At 42.3% G+C, this 17,373-nt stretch overlaps 1 protein-coding gene across 7 annotated transcripts in view; it reads right to left on the minus strand.

Moving 5' to 3' along the window:
- Positions 1 to 17,373, minus strand: part of USP6NL (USP6 N-terminal like) — a 177,608-nt gene that overhangs the window by 79,262 nt on the left and 80,973 nt on the right. For 6 of the 7 annotated variants that reach the window (XM_084809120.1, XM_084809124.1, XM_084809121.1 and 3 more), the window contains 2 exons: positions 10,050 to 10,123; positions 8,899 to 8,981 (listed from right to left, as the gene is read on the minus strand). In XM_084809120.1, coding sequence (XP_084665246.1) covers positions 8,899 to 8,981; positions 10,050 to 10,123 — 157 coding nt within the window. Of the gene's footprint in view, positions 1 to 8,881; positions 8,982 to 10,049; positions 10,124 to 17,373 lie in introns of all 7 variants that reach the window. The other variant, XM_084809123.1, reaches the window with a different exon arrangement.

Here is a 17,373-nt window from a genome sequence, read left to right on the forward strand (position 1 = left end):
TAACGCAGGTACTGTAGTTGCACTTATTCAGAGCACTGACTGTGAGTGGGAGTTGCACGATGGCATGGATCCAGTGTGTAACCAATAATTGGATTTGCACTAGTGGAGATGCAGCCTAACATTACAGCTTTGCTAGTCTTAGAGGAGACAGATCTCCACTTGGGTAGCTACAGGTAGCTAACTTGAAGATGGAAGAAATAAAACTTTGCTAGATACACATTTATCGGTTCATTCTACAGGACAGACGCATGCATTTGGCAAGGGCATTGCTCCACCACACTGGAATAACTGGGAAACAGCAGTAACTATGGAGAACTAGCCTACCTACCAGACATTATCAGCTGAATATAAAAGCATCCAGATGACAATATGATAAAGAAAAACTACAAATATCCATTTGCATTCTGCTAAGCACAGACCTTCTCTGCTCTTCCATAACGATTATGTCCATGCATGCACCTCTATTGCTGGACAATACATACGCTTTAAAGAGGATTCAGCCATATCTCATAGCATGGGAAAACACAACCCATAAACGTTATAGTTTCAAAGCATGGAATTGTTCACTAATTTGAGCATAAACTAAGTTGAACAATGTAAAATGCTGGTGCAAACATCATTGAACAGAATATTACATAAAGCATAAGGCAGCTGGTTTGCCTATGTCTAATTTTAGTGTTTCTTGACTTATGGCTGCTTAACTTTGCCACTGTGACATACTATTAGTATAATGGATTTTTCCATTTTTATGGCAAATACGTCTGATGCACTTAACAGCTCTAGGTCTAGCAATGCATTCTACCATTTTGGAATCAGGATAAAAGTCAGTCAGCATAACTCGTTTTGTTTGCTTGTTTTGTTTGCCCAGACCCAACCAGCACATCCAAGTTCAGCATTATAACATTGAATTTTAATAATTTATAATATTCCAGAGGCCACTTAGTTACAACAGGCAGTAATAACATATTAGATACTAAAACTTGCAATTAAAAACTTTAAGCAGCAAACCACAACCATCTTTTGAATGGGTGTTCCACTGTGATTTTAAAGTCAGCTCCATTGAAACGATAGGAACCAATCTCTAAATTCATCCCATAATTCCCAAACTGTGTCCAAAGCACACAGATGCACTGTGAAAACTACATTAAATAATAAAGTACCCCCACCACATACCAATACAGCATCCACTGTGTCTCTGCATGACTGACTACTCAATTGCCTCCATTGGGAGCCAGCAATTTCCCCACATCTCTGTTCATAATTGATTCCAGCCACCGCTCCTTATATGAATATACAACAGAACTACCTACCCTCAGGCAAGACTGCCCATTGCATCTCTGCATGAGTCACTCCTCTGGGCGTACTTCCTTCAAATAAGGAGGCAAACCTTGATCAGTGGCTTGTGCAGAAAACACAAGGAATGGTTTGGTTTAGCATGAGGTGCATCAGTGGGAATGAGCTTCAGCGAGCTTCTGGCTCTTATGCTCTCCTTGTCCCCTCCTTCCCCCACATGACTGGGAAGCTTTTGATTTCACTTTCCCTTAACAGCCCTTTGTGATGTCATCTGGAATGACAAACAGTGGTTAACATTCACTGTAGTTAGCTTAAAACAAGTCAACTTTAAACTGTGGTTTGGACAACTAAAGCAGAGGCTTCCAAATTCCTCCTTGTGGCCACATAGATTGGGAAGCAGGGGAAGCACGCATTCTGTGTGGTGGCGGAAGTCTCGCTCCAAACGAGACACGGGCTAGAGCTGTATCTTCAGCCTATCACGTGGTGGTGAAGGCAGCAAAAAAGGAAATTTATGTTGCCTCTATCGTGTCTGCAGAGTGCTGTCCCAGGAGGCTGTTCCAAGTGGTCCGGAGCCTGGTCAGTCCTGTGGCTCCGGAACCACTGGAGCATTCAAAGGCCTCCTGTGAGGCCTTGGCAAGGCACTTTGCAGATAAAATTGATCGAATAAGGAGTGTTACTCCGCACACTGTGGATACAGTTAGTGAGCAAGAGGCGGCCTGTGGCAAACCGGTTTTGTGGGATCGGTTCCAGCTTCTTCCTCCTGATGAAGTGGACAAGCTGCTTTCATCTGTAAGGCCAACCACTTGCTTACTTGATCCTTGCCCATCTTGGCTCATTATGGGCTGAAGAGAGAGACTGGGTGAGGGGATCAGGGCGGTGGTGAACGCCTCCCTTGAGGAGGGAGTGATGCCATCAGCCCTCAAGGAGGCAGTGATAAGACCGCTCTTAAAGAAGCCCTCCTTGGATCCCCAAGTTGTGAACAACTTTCGCCCAGTCTCAAATCTGCCATTTTTGAGCAAGGTGATTGAGCGGGTGGTGGCGATGCAGTTGAAGGCACACTTGGAAGAAACTGATTATCTAGACCCATTTCAGTCGGGCTTCAGGCTTGGGCATGGGACAGAAACGGCCTTGGTCGCCTTGGTGGATGATATGAGGAGGGCTCTGGATAGGGGTGAATGCTCCTTCCTTGTTCTCCTCGACCTCTCAGCAGCTTTTGATACCGTTGACCACGGTATCCTCCTGGACCGCCTGGAGGGGCTGGGCATTGGAGACACCGTATTGCGGTGGTTCCGGTCCTTCCTCTCCGGCAGGTACCAGAGGGTAGCACTGGGAGAGGAGGTTTCGGACCCATGGCCACTCATTTGTGGGGTGCCACAGGGTTCCATCCTCTCCCCGATGCTATTTAACATCTATGTGAAGCCGCTGGGGGCTATCATCAGGAGGTTTGGGGTGCGGTGTCGTCAGTATGCGGATGACACGTAGCTCTACCTCTCATTCAAATCTTCACCAAGGTTGGCCGTAGAATCCCTGTCCAAATGTCTGGAGACGGTGAATGGCTGGATGGGGAGGATTAAACTGAAGCTGAACCCTGACAAGACCGAGGTACTTTTGGTGGGAGACAAGAGGAGGCTAGGGGATGTTGACCTGGTGTTGAATGGGGTACAGCTTCCCTTGAAAGATCAGGTGCGCAGCCTGGGGGTCATTTTGGACTCCCAGCTGTCCCTGGAGGCTCAGGTGTCAGCTGTGAGCCGGACAGCGCTGTATCAACTCCATCTGATACGGTGGCTGCACCCCTTCCTTCCCGACCATCTGCTCCCATCGGTAGTACATGCCCTGGTACCCTCTCGTTTATAGACTACCGTAATGCACTCTACGTGGGGTTACCCTTGAAGACGGTTTGGAAGCTGCAGCTGGTACAGAACACAGCGGCTCGCCTGATTAAAGGCAGCCGCCAGCAAGATCACATCACTCCAGTGCTGAAGGAGTTGCACTGGTTACCAGTTGTTTTCCAGGCCCAGCCTATCTTAAGGAGTGCCTCCAGCAACACCAGACAGGCCGCTTAACAAGATCAGCCTCGGATGGCCTTCTCTCTGTCCCATCAGCCAGGACAGCTAGACTGGTGGGGACGAGGGAGAGGGCCTTTTCTGTGGTGGCCCCCACTCTGTGGAACTCCCTCCCTAAGGAACTCCATCATGCCCCCTCTTTAATGAGCTTCTGCCATGCATTAGAAATGTGGTTGTTCAGGCAGGCATTTGGGGTGGGTTAGAGTATTTTAGAAAATGTTTTTATTGTAGAATTTTATTGTTTTAAACTGTTTTATTATATGTTGTACATCGCCCAGAGTGGCTGGGTGACCAGCCAGATGGGCAATTAATAAATTTAATTAAAAAAAAATATTCCCAAGGCTCAGTATGGCTTGTTCCTGCTCATGCACATAGTAGTGAACCCTGCTTTAGTGTGATGTGTGCATGCAGCCACTTGATTCTTAATTTCACACATGCATCTATTTGGCTTTTAAGAATGAAGGATGCCTCCTATTTTAATATAGGAAAATGTCTGTCTCAGTGCAAGAAGCATTTTTTGTAGCAAGAGGCATTCCAATTCTGATCAGTTACTCTTTAAAAAAGGAGGATGAACACAGCTGGCCCTTCTCCCTCTGAATACAGACACATATAGTATAGTAGCTAAGGACAAAGTTCTTACTTCGAATTTTGCTTCTGCCATTAGGTTGGGCATTTGACCAGTAAAAAAATGATTTGGTCAATTGACTGGTCAAATATTGGTTTGTCAAGTATTTTTAAAGCATAGGCATTATGAGAATAATAAAGAAAAACAGCATGATAATCAACAGGCATGGTACATACGGGCTGGATGAGAGTGAAGAAGCCAGAACTAAAATAGACAAGACAAAGGTGCTGTTGGGCAGTAGAAAGCCTGGCTCAGGGACTGGGATTCAACTTGTTCTAGAAGGGGCTGTGCTCCCCCTGAAAGGTTAGGTTCATAGCTTGGGAGTGTTCCTTGATCCCACACCGACCCTGGATTCTCAAGTGGCAGCAGTGGCAAGGAGTGTGTTTGCAAAACTATGTTTAGTGCCCCAGCTGCAACCATTCCTGAATCAGCTTCATCTGGCAAACAGTTATTTATGCCTTGTTTACATCACAGTTACAGCACAATGCAATAGTCTATGTAGCCTTGAAGACTGTCTGGAAGCTTCAATTGGTGCAAACTGCAGTAGTGAGGCCAGAGCATGGTATCGTGATCACATCACCCCAATAATGAAAGATGTGCACTGGTTGGCAATAGTTTTCTGGGCCCAATTCAGAGTGTTGGTCTTAACCTTTCAAGTTTTATAACAGGGAGGGGCAACATTAGGCAGTCTGAGGGGCCAATTTTTCCCCCCACAAGTCCCTCTTCTGTGGGCCGCATTCTTGCCACAGTAACAACAACAACAACAAATACTAATTTTGCAAACAAAATTGAAAACAAGCTACAAGCTACATTTGTTTGTTACATTTATATCCTGCCTTTTCTTCCAAGGAGCTTACATGGTCCTCCTCCTCTCTGTTTTATCCTCACAACAATCCTGTGAAATAGGTAGGCTGAATGTCAGTGACTGGCCTAACGTCACCCAGTCAGCTTCACGGCTGAGTTTGGACTTGAACCCAAGACTCCCCAGTCCCATTCTAACAGTCTAACCACTATACTACAGTGACTCTCCAAGTAGCCACTATGAAGGGTTATTAAAGAAAAATTTAGCTTGAAAACAAGCTACGTTTGTCCTTAGTAAGCTTTTGTAGTTGTTTGTTGGGGCATGCTGGGAGTTGTAGGGGGGTTTTCCTGTCTAAATATGCATAGGATCGTGCCTTTAGATGCTCTTAATGAGGCCCTAGCTTCCCAGCAATATCCAAGACACCCATCCTTCTAGACGCACCGTCTTGAACTCTTCAAGCAGTATATTTATTATTTATTGTACTCTTAAACTGCCCAACAACTGAAATTATTTGGACAGTGTACAATACATTAAAACATACAGTACAAATATCAAAACAAAAACAGTGCAGAATAAAGCCAAGACCTAATTTGAAACAATATAATTGCTGCTTTGTTTTTTCAAGCATATAACTAACTGTGGGAACCTTTACCTGGATCTTCAGGATGAGACTGCACCAGCTCCATTCCCTTGTTGTTCCCTATACTGAGTCTTGTTCACAGCAGCAAAGAATAAAACCATTACAACATTACAAATTAAATCCAGCAGCAAAATAGAGTATTAAGAACACTAAAAACAGTTCTCAAAATGCCTAGGAGAATAAAAATATATTTTTATTTTGGCACCAGAAAGACTATAATATAGGTGCCAGTTGAGCCTCTCTAGGGAGTGCATTCCACAAATGGGGTGCCACCACTAAAAAGGTTCTCTCTCTTGTAGCCACCCACCTTGCTGCATTTGGCGGTGGTACCTGGAGGAGGGCCTCAGACAATGATCTCAGTGTCTGGGTATGTAAATACTGCTTAGCCTCCCTCAAATAAATTTTCTTGAGAGGTGGCACAGTGTACCAACTGACTTCTGCAATCCAAACAGCTTGCTGTTGTTTGAGGAGAGATACAGCAGCACAAATGACATGGACGGTGCCAGGATTGGTGCAGAAAGTAATAAGGAAACACAGTGAACAAGACTCAGTATAGGGAACAACAAGGGAATGGAGCTGATGCAGTGTCATCCTGAAGATCCAGGCAAAGGTTCCCACAGTTAGTTATACGCTTGAGAAACCAAAGCAGCAATTCTATCGTTTCAAATTCATTTCCAAGGAGATCAAGATTAATACATAGGCAAATAATACTGTGCAATTACTAACCTTAGAGCTAACCTTAGCACCTTTTTTTCATTTTAGCCTTGGGCTTCAATCCTGAACACTTGCTGGTGTATTAATGAACAAGATGTATGTGCTAGTTAAGTGTGGGTGGCTTTGGATAGTCTACTGAAGTGGTGTAGGAGGAAGCATGCTTGAGCCTATCTCGCCACGTTTAGGTCTCACACATACATCTCCTGTGGTGGTTCTCAGACCCCAGGAGATCACATCTCTCCCACTCACTCGGGATCCTGCAATGGCATCTGACAAAGATCTTTCTCCCTTGCTTCTTGTGTTTCGAGCAGTACAGAAATCTAATAAATACATGTTATGAGAGACTCCGGATTGCTTCCCTTTGTTTATGAAAGAAGTATAAGTAAGCACATAACCACTTCTAGAATTCCTTAGTCCACACAAAATGTTTTCAGAACACAAGCATTGGCTCGCACACACCAGATAGCACAGTGTAGGTATCTCCTTTTATGAAAAGGGAGAGCTTCAGCTATTGGGTAGTATAGAAACATAATTAATAAATTAATAAATCTTACACAAATTCTCCACTTATGATTTGTCCTTGGTGAAACTGCTAACAAAAGGGATTCCCACGACATACTCCTTAATTAAAAGTTTACTAACCAATGTATTGTTCAGCTAGATGTGGAAGCTATACAAGCAAATGCAATGGGGAGGGGACAGAGCTGAGCGACAGAGCATGTTCTTTGGGTGCACAAGATCCCAGATTGAGTCCCTGACATCTCCACTGAACATCGTCTCAGGCAGAAGGAGTAGGAGTGACCCATGCTCTACCTTGAAGAACTGCTCCCAGTTAAATAGTAGGTTCAATGAAACAATGATCTGACCCACAAGTGTGTGCGTGCGCATGCACGCACATATGTTATATGTGCATGTGTGTCTATATATTTGTATGTGTGTGTGTCTGTCTACCCTCAAGGTTTGCCTGACCTGGAGAATCCTCTCCTCAAGCTATCTTAGCCATTAAAGAAAATTCAACAGCATCAACATTTCAAACAATGGCCATGAAAGTTCTGAAAGAGAACCTCCTGAAGATGTCTGGACTACTACCTATGTTCACTATCAAATTGGTCTGAACAAAGACTTGCCTCCTTATTTACCAGGCTTGCCTTCTGCATGCAGTTGTTAGATCAAACAGACAGCCTCCATTTAAGATAATGTGACCTTTCTAACAGTGATGGTGAAACCTGTACTCTTGTTGGGAGCAAAAAATACAGACCTATGTCATTGTGAACCTTGCCCTGACTACCACTGAAGTCAGATTAAGGGTCACTGGAGGCCTGAACTGATCAGAAACTCTCTTATTTTTAGCCAGCAGTCCCAGCTCTAGTTAAACTTTGTTGATTGCAAGCAGTGGTCCTGAATGGGGAAGAGATTCTTCATCAGATGGCTCCATCTAGTTCAGTGGGGAGCAGATGCACACAGTTATGTATCAATATCAACGGCATGCACAGATCTCCCTTGCTGAATGGAGATGAACAAGTGCTATATTGGCCTGCTTTTACTTCAGTCAGTTTAATTTCTAACTTTTAGTTCTAACAATAAATTTGCATCTGTACTTGTGTTAAGTGTTCCATAGGACTGTGGAGCTGTGCAGATGTTAACATTCCCAGTCTCCTAACCATGGGCAGTATCCAGAACTGCCACTCCACTTATGCCATTGACATCGCTCTAGCAAATGCAACCTCTAGCACAACACCAATAGCGTATGCTGGTGCAACGGGTTTGCTGGGGAAACCTGTCATACCAGCATATGCTACTGGCATTGTGCTAGAAGTTGCTCACGTTAGCACTATGTCAACGGTGTAAGCAGAGCAGCAGAGTTGAATACTGCCCATAGTTCAGAAACTGATTTTCATGCTGCTGGCTTGCATCTTCCCTTCTCCTAATGCAAATTCCCCGCTCAGTTCCATGGTTTGCTAAACCATGTTGTGGTGTCACACGTTCATCAGCGTTCAAATTAGTAGTTGAGAACCAGGACTGCCCTTGTAAACCAGGGTTTGAAGTGAGTCTGCAAACCTGGCAATCTGGTTAGCATCAACTATGGTTAGAACCAATGGAGCAAAAATGTTACACCATACAGCAAACCACAGAAGAGAGGGAGAACATGTGGACAAGGGGAGGAGGGAGTGTGCAAGCCTGTGGAACGCTGCCAATTTCTTAATTAGTGTTAGGCAACTGGGAACAATACATTGTAATCGTGGCTCTGGAAAGTAAAGGAATGCTTAATTTCCAATATAATTTTGTTATGCTCAGTGGCTGATACATATTCAATTTAGTTGATATGTATGCTAATAAGGAATAAGACTATTTTCCATTGGAAAAAAGGAACAGCAGTTACGCTCCAGACGCAAATGTTGTAGCTTATCTTTTAAGAATGTTTCTTTTAGCTTTTACAAAATATCTCACTGACCTGAGTTTTATTGCACAAAGCATCTCGTTGTTAACTTTCACACACACATAAAAGTGGGCCAATACTTTTCTATTACCAAGTACAGACCAATTTCAAATCATTGAGTAAGAAAAGTGAGGAATATAAATAAATGAAGAGCGCTGTGCAGGACCATTTAAATTTGATTCACCAAATGGAATCCTATTCACAAAGCAATTCTACTAAAAATAAGCAGCGAATACTTTGACCAAACAGGCATACAAAAATGAAAATCGAAAATGCAAGCCACAAACTTTTAATGTCATGCCCTCACCAAGCTGTGGAACTTACTGCAAGAAACCAAATCTATCGGTAACTTTGTAAAGAAGATAGTCTGCATCTTCCCAAGGCTCGATTTGTGCACCTTCTCGTCCCTACAGAAAACACATAAAGGAAGAGAAGAAAATCATTCATTACTTACAACACAACATGTTAACATGTATAGGAAGGCAACAAGCTGATATGAATTTCACAACTGGAACCATTTCCCTATTTTTATTGCACTACATGGCTACTATCCAGAGAAACTTATGGGGGAAACCCATATGGGCAGTGGGACTTTTGCTTCCTATTTTTCTAACAGCCCAGTGTATATATTCAGTCTTATGTGCATGTGCAAGGATACTTTCTGGATTGCAGCCTATGCTTATTTTGATCCCAAACAAACCTAGGCGATGTCTGTACTACAATTTTCCTATTGTTTAAGCATCATTAGCTACCACTACAATTGCTCCTACCATTTCTCCAGTGGTAATTATGCCTCTGAGATTCATCCAAAAATGGAACATTAAAAAAAAAAAAAGCAACACCATTAGGCATACTGATGGTGGACAATTCCACTAAATAGTGACTATTAGTCATATTAGCTAAATGGAACTTCCAGGTTCAGAAGCACTGTATCTCCAACTACCAGACAATAACTACAACCAACAAGACTATTACCATAATACTCTGCTTGCGAGTTTTCTAGAGTCACTGGCCTGGCCACTACTACAGACACAATATTGTAGCAAACAGATATCTGGTCTGATCCAACAATACATTTCCTATGTTCTTTTCAAGAGCTGCATGCCACATACACACTCCTTCTTTTGCAATATACAAAGCAGTAGGAAGTAATTTAGGTACTATTTCCTGTCTGGAACTGTAATCTTTCCTCCCTTCTTCTTTCCTAACAAAACAGTACCCAATACTGTGCAGTGCCCAGCTAGGAAAATATATGCAAAACAGTACAAAACAGTAATGTGCAGTACCCAGCTAGGAAAACATAGAGTGTGACACTACCATAAATGTCAAAGAACAGTGCAAAGAAGCAAGTGGTGGCAGGAAGGATGGCTCTGGCACATGCATTATCAGTCCTCTGCTCACCCGGGGCAATTGCTACTCACCCCAGGAATGCAGAAGAAATATTGCAAATATGCGTAAGAACTACAGAAACTTACTCTATCATATTTGGCAACTATCTCAGCTCGTTCCTGAGCAAGTTTGACAGCGGCATCCTGCTCAGCATCTGAACCTGGAAAAAGATAAAAAGGACATGCAATAATAGGTTATCATGATTCTTTTTACAGGAGCAACTTATTTTGGTTTGAAAAGAAAAAAAGTTTTCTTTAAAAAAAAACATAACACACCGATGCTAAAAATAAAAATGAGGCTCTAAATGCTGTTTTTACCTGACAATTTTACATCATCACATTTCACAATCTTTTTGCATACCTGCCTAAGCACCGATAAAACAATAAGCAAAGCCATGCTTTCAAAACATTAAAGAGCTGTCCATTTTAGCCATTCTACATGGTGGGGGATAGGGGAAGGGGGAGAGAATCACTCTCCAAATGTGGTGCTACAGTCAAATACATCCATTTAAGTCACCAATAAAACAACAACCACTGAAAAAGACATATTCAAAAACAGTTATAATGAAATTTATTTATTTATTTATTTGTTGCATTTATATCCCGCCTTTTTTCCTCTTGCAAGGAACCCAAGGCAGCTTACATTATCTTCCTCCTCTCCATATTATCCTCACAACAACAACCCTGTGAGATAGGTTGGGCTGAGAGAGTGTGACTGGCCCAAAGTGGCCGAGTGGGTACTAGAACCCAGATCTCCCAGCTTCCAGTCCAACACTCTTGCCACTACACCACACTGGCTCTATGAAATGAAAAGCAAGATTGTTTATATTATAGGATTATAATTATACTTGGACAGTACCTGGCTCTGAAAGAAGACTACTGTTAAGAAGCATAGGACACATTAAAAAGGTAGCTGCAGTTTAATTAGTGTGTACATAATAGCCCCACCCTCTGCCTGCTCAGTCCCCAACCTCCTTGTGTTGAGCTGGGATGTCTGAAAGGGGCTTGAATGTGAGTAGAAGTCTCCTTGTGATCAGAAATACAGAATTATCAGGGTTTCTGACTGCACTGAGGCATTAGGACTAAAAGGAAATGTAAGTAGGAGCCCCTTCAGACCTTCCCCCATCAACATAGGAAGGTCGAAGACTAAGCAGGCAGGGATGGGGCCATTGGGGGCACGGCTTTTATTCACATCCTTAACCACCCCCACTCCCCTTTAGACCTCAAGGGAGAAGGCTGAACACCTACATAGGGCTACAGAGGAATAAAAAAACTATTTGCAATAACTATATTTAGATATGTAACTATATTAAAACATTAATACTTTATTTGATGGAAGAACAGTCAATATACTATTTACAACCTCATATTGAAGCATGCAGACGTAGAGGGTGGGAAATAGAAAGCAAGGCAGAAAAGGCCCAATACCTACTCCATTTGCTCTATTTTCTCCCCTACCCCCAAGTTCCCAAAGCTATTAACCGGAACTCTAACATGGGGTAGGCAACTTGTGGCCCTCCAGATGTTTTGGCCTACAACTCCCATGATCCCTCACCATTGAACATACTGGCTAGAGTTCACAGGAGTTATAGGCCAAAACATCTGCGGGGGGGCACAAGTCACCCATCCCTGCCCTAACAGATCAATCATGCCATTAAAGCTACCTATACATTCTACAACACTGAACAAACTGATCACCTTACTGTAGGAAAGTACATGGAACATGAAGTGGCACGGGTTATGGCATTAGCTTACCAACTGTGTTCCTTGGAACTTGGGTTCCTTGGAAGCTCATCAAGGGCTGCTCAGTGAGAAGGCTGGCAAAGGTGGACACTGTCCAAGATACATTTGCATTGCAAATCTTCCCCTGCAACACACTGTTCAGGGCAGTTGCTGCATTAGAATGAACTCAGGATTTGTGTCAGGTGGCAACTGGACCCAACATCTCTGGTCAATACTCTGTGACAGCAGATAGTACGCCCCAGAATCCACTGCAATGCACAAGGATTCTGTGCAAACATGCAAAGGATTCCTTGGAAGCCAAATTGATGTGGAAAAAGACTCCCAAGTACATAGGAGGGTTGAAAGTATCCACTGGAATTCTGACTTTTCTCATTTTAACTGGGCTTATTATGTCTGCCTGAACTGACAGGTCTCATCTCTTTTAATAGTCATGTGCGTAATTCTTGACTTCTCTCCTGGTTACTGGTAGGGTGAGCTTATTGAAATGGTTAAGAACAACAGCTACTACCCATGCTGAGATGTTATTGCTCCTGAAAATTGCAGAACAACCCAGCTCAGATTCACAAAGTGTGAACATTAGAAGACAAGTGAATAGCTAAAAATATTCCTATTGTTTTGCTTTCTTCCCTCAGGACAATGGATGAACATGAAACATGCTGTTAGAGAAAACATAGGTCATGTCAAGAAAAGTAGCAGGGGCAAGTAAGAACAAGCAACAGAAAGAATGACTTGATTCATCAGGAAAGTCGACATGGCAGATGAAATGAAGGAGAGGATTATGAGGCATCCGATTCAGTGTAGAATTGTGAATACTAAACAGAAGTTTATGAAGGAAAGAGAAATCTGATCTCTCCAATTTCACCAGCTGCCTAGATGACGATCAAGGGCTGGCAACTGGAGGCCTTTGGGCCAAATCTGGCTCCCTGAAACAAATCACTTGGCCCCACTTGTCAAACTAGAAGAAAAATAGTGTCTCTGGCAATAGGATTTGGCAGCAGGCCACCGTGGATTGTGTGTGTGGGGGAGCTTGGCCCTCTGACTTTAAACCAGAGGTGGACAACTCATGGCCCTTTAGACGTTTGCCCTATAACTTCTATCGGCCCTAGCCAGCATAGCCAATGGTGAGGGATCATATGAACTGGTCATCCCTGGTTTAAACAAAGTAGTAAATAACCATCTTCACATTTATATCCCACTCTCCTTCCTGGAAGCTGTGTAGGGTTGTCCCACTTCATCCGCTCAACTGTGAGGGAGATTAAGCTGAACCTTAACCAAAGGCCATCCAATGTGCTTCATAACAGAAGGGACTCGAAACAGGTTCTCCCCCACTCCAAATCTAGCACATAATCAACAGTGTCACATCCCAAAGTGTACCAAAAGTTAAAGGAACACACCACATAATAACCAAGGAGATAGTTTTTCTTTTCTTTTTTACTAGCCATGGCACATCAGTCACCAAAAGTAATAATATGTGCATGATTAGAATACAAAAACAAACATCTGGCAATCTGAAGATTTAGACATTTGAGTGCTACCAAGTAGGTAAGCTTTAGAAGAAATCTTTAATATTGTATTTTTTTTTCCAAAATGAAACATTTTCATTCATTTCAGACTGAATGCTACATGTAAACCCCTATTATACAGATACAGAAGTGCACTTAATACTTAATGCTAAAATGTAAGCAGGGTCAGCCCTGGTTAGTACTTGGATAGGAGACCGCCTGGGAATCAGGCTTCCTGCATTGAGCAAGGGGGCTGGACTAGATGGTCTTGTAGACCCCTTCCAACCCTATGATTCTATGAACTCTATGAAGTGTACCCATATTCAAAGAATGAACTTTACCAACATGCCTTGTTCTTGGTTGCAAATGACGTCATTATGCTGCTACCCAAAGTGTTGGTTCCAGAGTAATAACTATTTATCTTTACCAAAACTCTATTTACTTAAGGCACCACAAGGTTAACTGGAACAATATCTGTCAAACAAGTTGATCGTGTAGATGGAGGACAGCTGGAGGAAACTCTCATTGAAAACTGCTTTAGAAAATGATGGGGTGAGTTGCAGAGGAAACAAAACATGCCGAGGGCCATTCAGCAGTTTCCCTCCCTATCCATCAGGAAGTGGAAAGTTCACAACACTTTTTCCAGGGTCAGTTTCATTTACTGAAGCCTTTCTATTTATTAACAAATGAACATTGAGAGAGAGAGGAATTCAAAGCAAGCAACACTTGTACCCAAAGAAGGACCAATACCAACCATGGCATCAGGGGGTCTGGAGCATGAAGCAGGAACCCCAGGGTCCCGGGACTTAGCCTAGTGAGCTATCTGGAACTGAGGGATTAGTTTGGCCATTTCACTTCCTGGACAATGGAATTAGTAAACAATTTTCAGGCATCTGGATTTCTGGAATATCAATTTCTATACTTATGTTTCCATCTTGTATGTACTGGCTCAATGTATGAGGGAAAAACTCAAGGACAGTGGTTTATCTCAAGGACAAATGCAAGAGGTGTTTTGTGTGTGGGCGGAATTTACCCATATTCAATGCCTTAGATTGCACATCTAGTACGAGATCCAATCTGGAAATGAACAAGTTCACCAATAGTCTGCATGCTTGGTTCTGTGCTCATGGAGACTTCTTCCCCTTTTGCCACTGATGGAACACCCCATTTCCCCCCTGACAGTCACATGCTTGGCAAGGGTGAACTTCCCAACTTAGGCTGTGCTCATGGACCTTTTGATCGCAGCAATCTCCTCTACAAGTTGACAAGAGACCTAATTGTAAAGTTTAGGGCAAAACTGTGCTAAACTGCTTTAGAAAAATGATGGTGTGAAAAGCTGAGAGGAAGCAAAACATGCCCAGGGCCATAGTAATCATTGTATTAAATGAGTACTATGACAGCTCCACTGAAATAAAATGAGACTGGTTTCCAAGAAGGACTGAAGCCGATGTGTGTTACTGGGAAGCATATCACAGACTCAACAATTGCTTTAAGTATAGGACAAATACAACAGACGCCACGAGATTTTTATTTTTTTTTAATAGTAACTAGTACGGTCTTAAAATGTTTTAAATAAAAATAAATAAATAAGTGAAATATATGAAAGCAAAAGAATTCTGTCATGGAGGGTGTTGGGAGCTTCATGATTGTTTTCACTAAAGCAATTATATGACACAATGAATTGTACTATTTCACATATATACGCATCTGCATTGATGACTCAATATAAAACTTACATAACGTTTAGAAGCACAGGACAACATGGAGGACAATTCTTCAGTGCAAAACATGCTTCAATGATAAATATTTATTTATAAAAAATCTATTATTCTCTATTTTCAAAATATTTGAAATGATGTACAACATAAATCACCATCAAAAGAATCAGTTAAAAGCAGCCATAGCCAAAGATGTAAGACATAAATCTTAAACCAATTTTCAGGGTAAAATTTAAGCCACAGCACTAATAACATCCAGAAGCCTGAAAACGCCTTCCTTAAAAATCTTTATCTGATGGCAAAAAGAGCTTGGTGCGGCACTGAGAGCATTCAGAATGATGTTCCTAAGCAGGAATGCCACCAATGCAAAGTCCTGCCCCGTTCCCTAAGATATTTAACCTCGTTAAACAAAGAAATAATGGCGCAAGACCCATTATCAGCGTGAATAAGATACAGCTACTTCATAGAATAGTAGGGTTGGAAGGAGCCTACAAGGCCATCGAGTCCAACCCCCAAACTTCCAAACATGGCAGCCCAATGTACCCTCTTTTCATCGCTGTAACACCTAATGATTTAGCATATGCCCTGAAGTCATTGGCCTGGTTCGTGCATAATGATAACCCAGAGTATGAGTTCAATCATGGCTTGTTGTTACATGTGAACTCTGCACTATGGCTTAACTCTGGGTTGTTAACCACAAACAATCCAGGAAGAGAACTCATGGTTTGATGTTGGGTTGTCAATTCTGGGTTGTTCATGATTAACAACCCATAATTAAACCATAGTGTAGAGTTCACACGTAACAATAATGCACGATTCAAAAGCAACTCACAATTCTTCAAGAAAACATGATTCAATGACAACCCATACTCAACCCATACTCTGGGCATACTCTGCTGTCATTACATGCAAACCCAGGTCTATGAAGTGGAGTGAGGGTTTGGCATACTTGCACCATAATAGACTTCTTGTCACTTTTTTTAGTACTGCTAAATGTTACTGGGAGGGAAGGAGGCAGAGGTATGAGGGCAGCAGCCACACATAGACCATAATGTTTGGTTATTTGGCCTAAGAAACACAGGACGCAAGTAGATATCAACATTCATTTAGCGTTGGATGTGTGTGTGAAGGGACAACAGCCCAGGATGGGAAGCACATCACAAAATTATAGAACCAGTCCCATGAACAACGCCATGCAATCCCATGAACAACGCTATGTTGAGGTCTAAAGTTCCAGAAATCATGCAGTGTATTTACAGCTGGTCACACAACCGTACTTCTACTCCTAACAACCCTCTCCATACACATTGGCTGTGTTTGTACATAATAAGCCAGAAATTCTGACTTAGTAGACCATGATCTGAATGAGCTTGTGCTAGTTCACGCTGCCTGTTCGCTCCTCCCTTCATGCAAACTGGTAAACAAACCAGGAAGGGAAGAGCTTTGTGTTATATTCCACCCTGAGACTGTATGTGACCAAACAAGCCAGGATTCAAAAAAGCTGGTTTAAAGCTGGTATACAGATTCTGGCTTGTATGGTTGCATTTAACTACAATCCCGGGTTTGGATATAATGTGGAGCTCTCCCCTTTCTAGTTTTTTTTAATCCACTTTCATGAAGGGAAGATCCAATCAGCAGCATGCACCTGCACAAGCTCATTCACATTGTGGTTTATGAAACCAGGATTTCTGGTTTACCATTATTTTTACTTACCTATTACATTTCTATAGCCAAAGCTCTTGTGAGAATGCAGCCATTGTGCATGAAGTTAAATCCCTCCCTTCCTATGCTTTTATTATTTACCACCATCAGTTCCCCCAATGAACAGAAATCCTCTTTTTGATCCCAGGAACTCCTAACACACATTCTATCTCTTTCCACAGCCCACCCCTGACCATATTATCAATCATTTTTTATATTTTTTTGAATGTGCATCTCAGTTGCTGTATTTCTTTTCTGCATGGCTGGGCATTCTTTTTCAAGGTGAAAAAATATTCAGAACTTGTGGTGCTGAAGACATAATAATGCCCTTTTTCTGGAGAAAGGAAGCAGAGGTTAAGGCTTGGCATACTACATTTGCAGCTACATATCTTCCCAAGGGGAAAAATTCCTGTAAGTCAAATGGGTCATGAACCAAGTTAATACCAGCATATCCCTTTACATCCCTGGTTTTGCTCTCCACAACTGTGTTCCTCATTGTGAGCCAGAAAATTATATGTATGGGCTGCTAGTTAACTCTGCTTATCAGAATGGAAAGACACCAATGTCTACATTCAAACTAGTGTATGATGCACCTATTTACAAGTAAGAGGAGTTCCTGTCTCCCTGGTCTGGCTAATTTCTCATGCAAATGTCCCAGAAGTGCTAAGAATGAGATGATACCATTCTAGAGTACTCAACACTTAAGACACTAATGCATACTGACAGCATGCACCAACTAACTCAAAT

This window comes from Heloderma suspectum, chromosome 7 (assembly GCF_057233095.1).
Source record: "Heloderma suspectum isolate Gila_16-S chromosome 7, 16-S_ref, whole genome shotgun sequence".
Taxonomy (NCBI): domain Eukaryota; kingdom Metazoa; phylum Chordata; class Lepidosauria; order Squamata; family Helodermatidae; genus Heloderma; species Heloderma suspectum.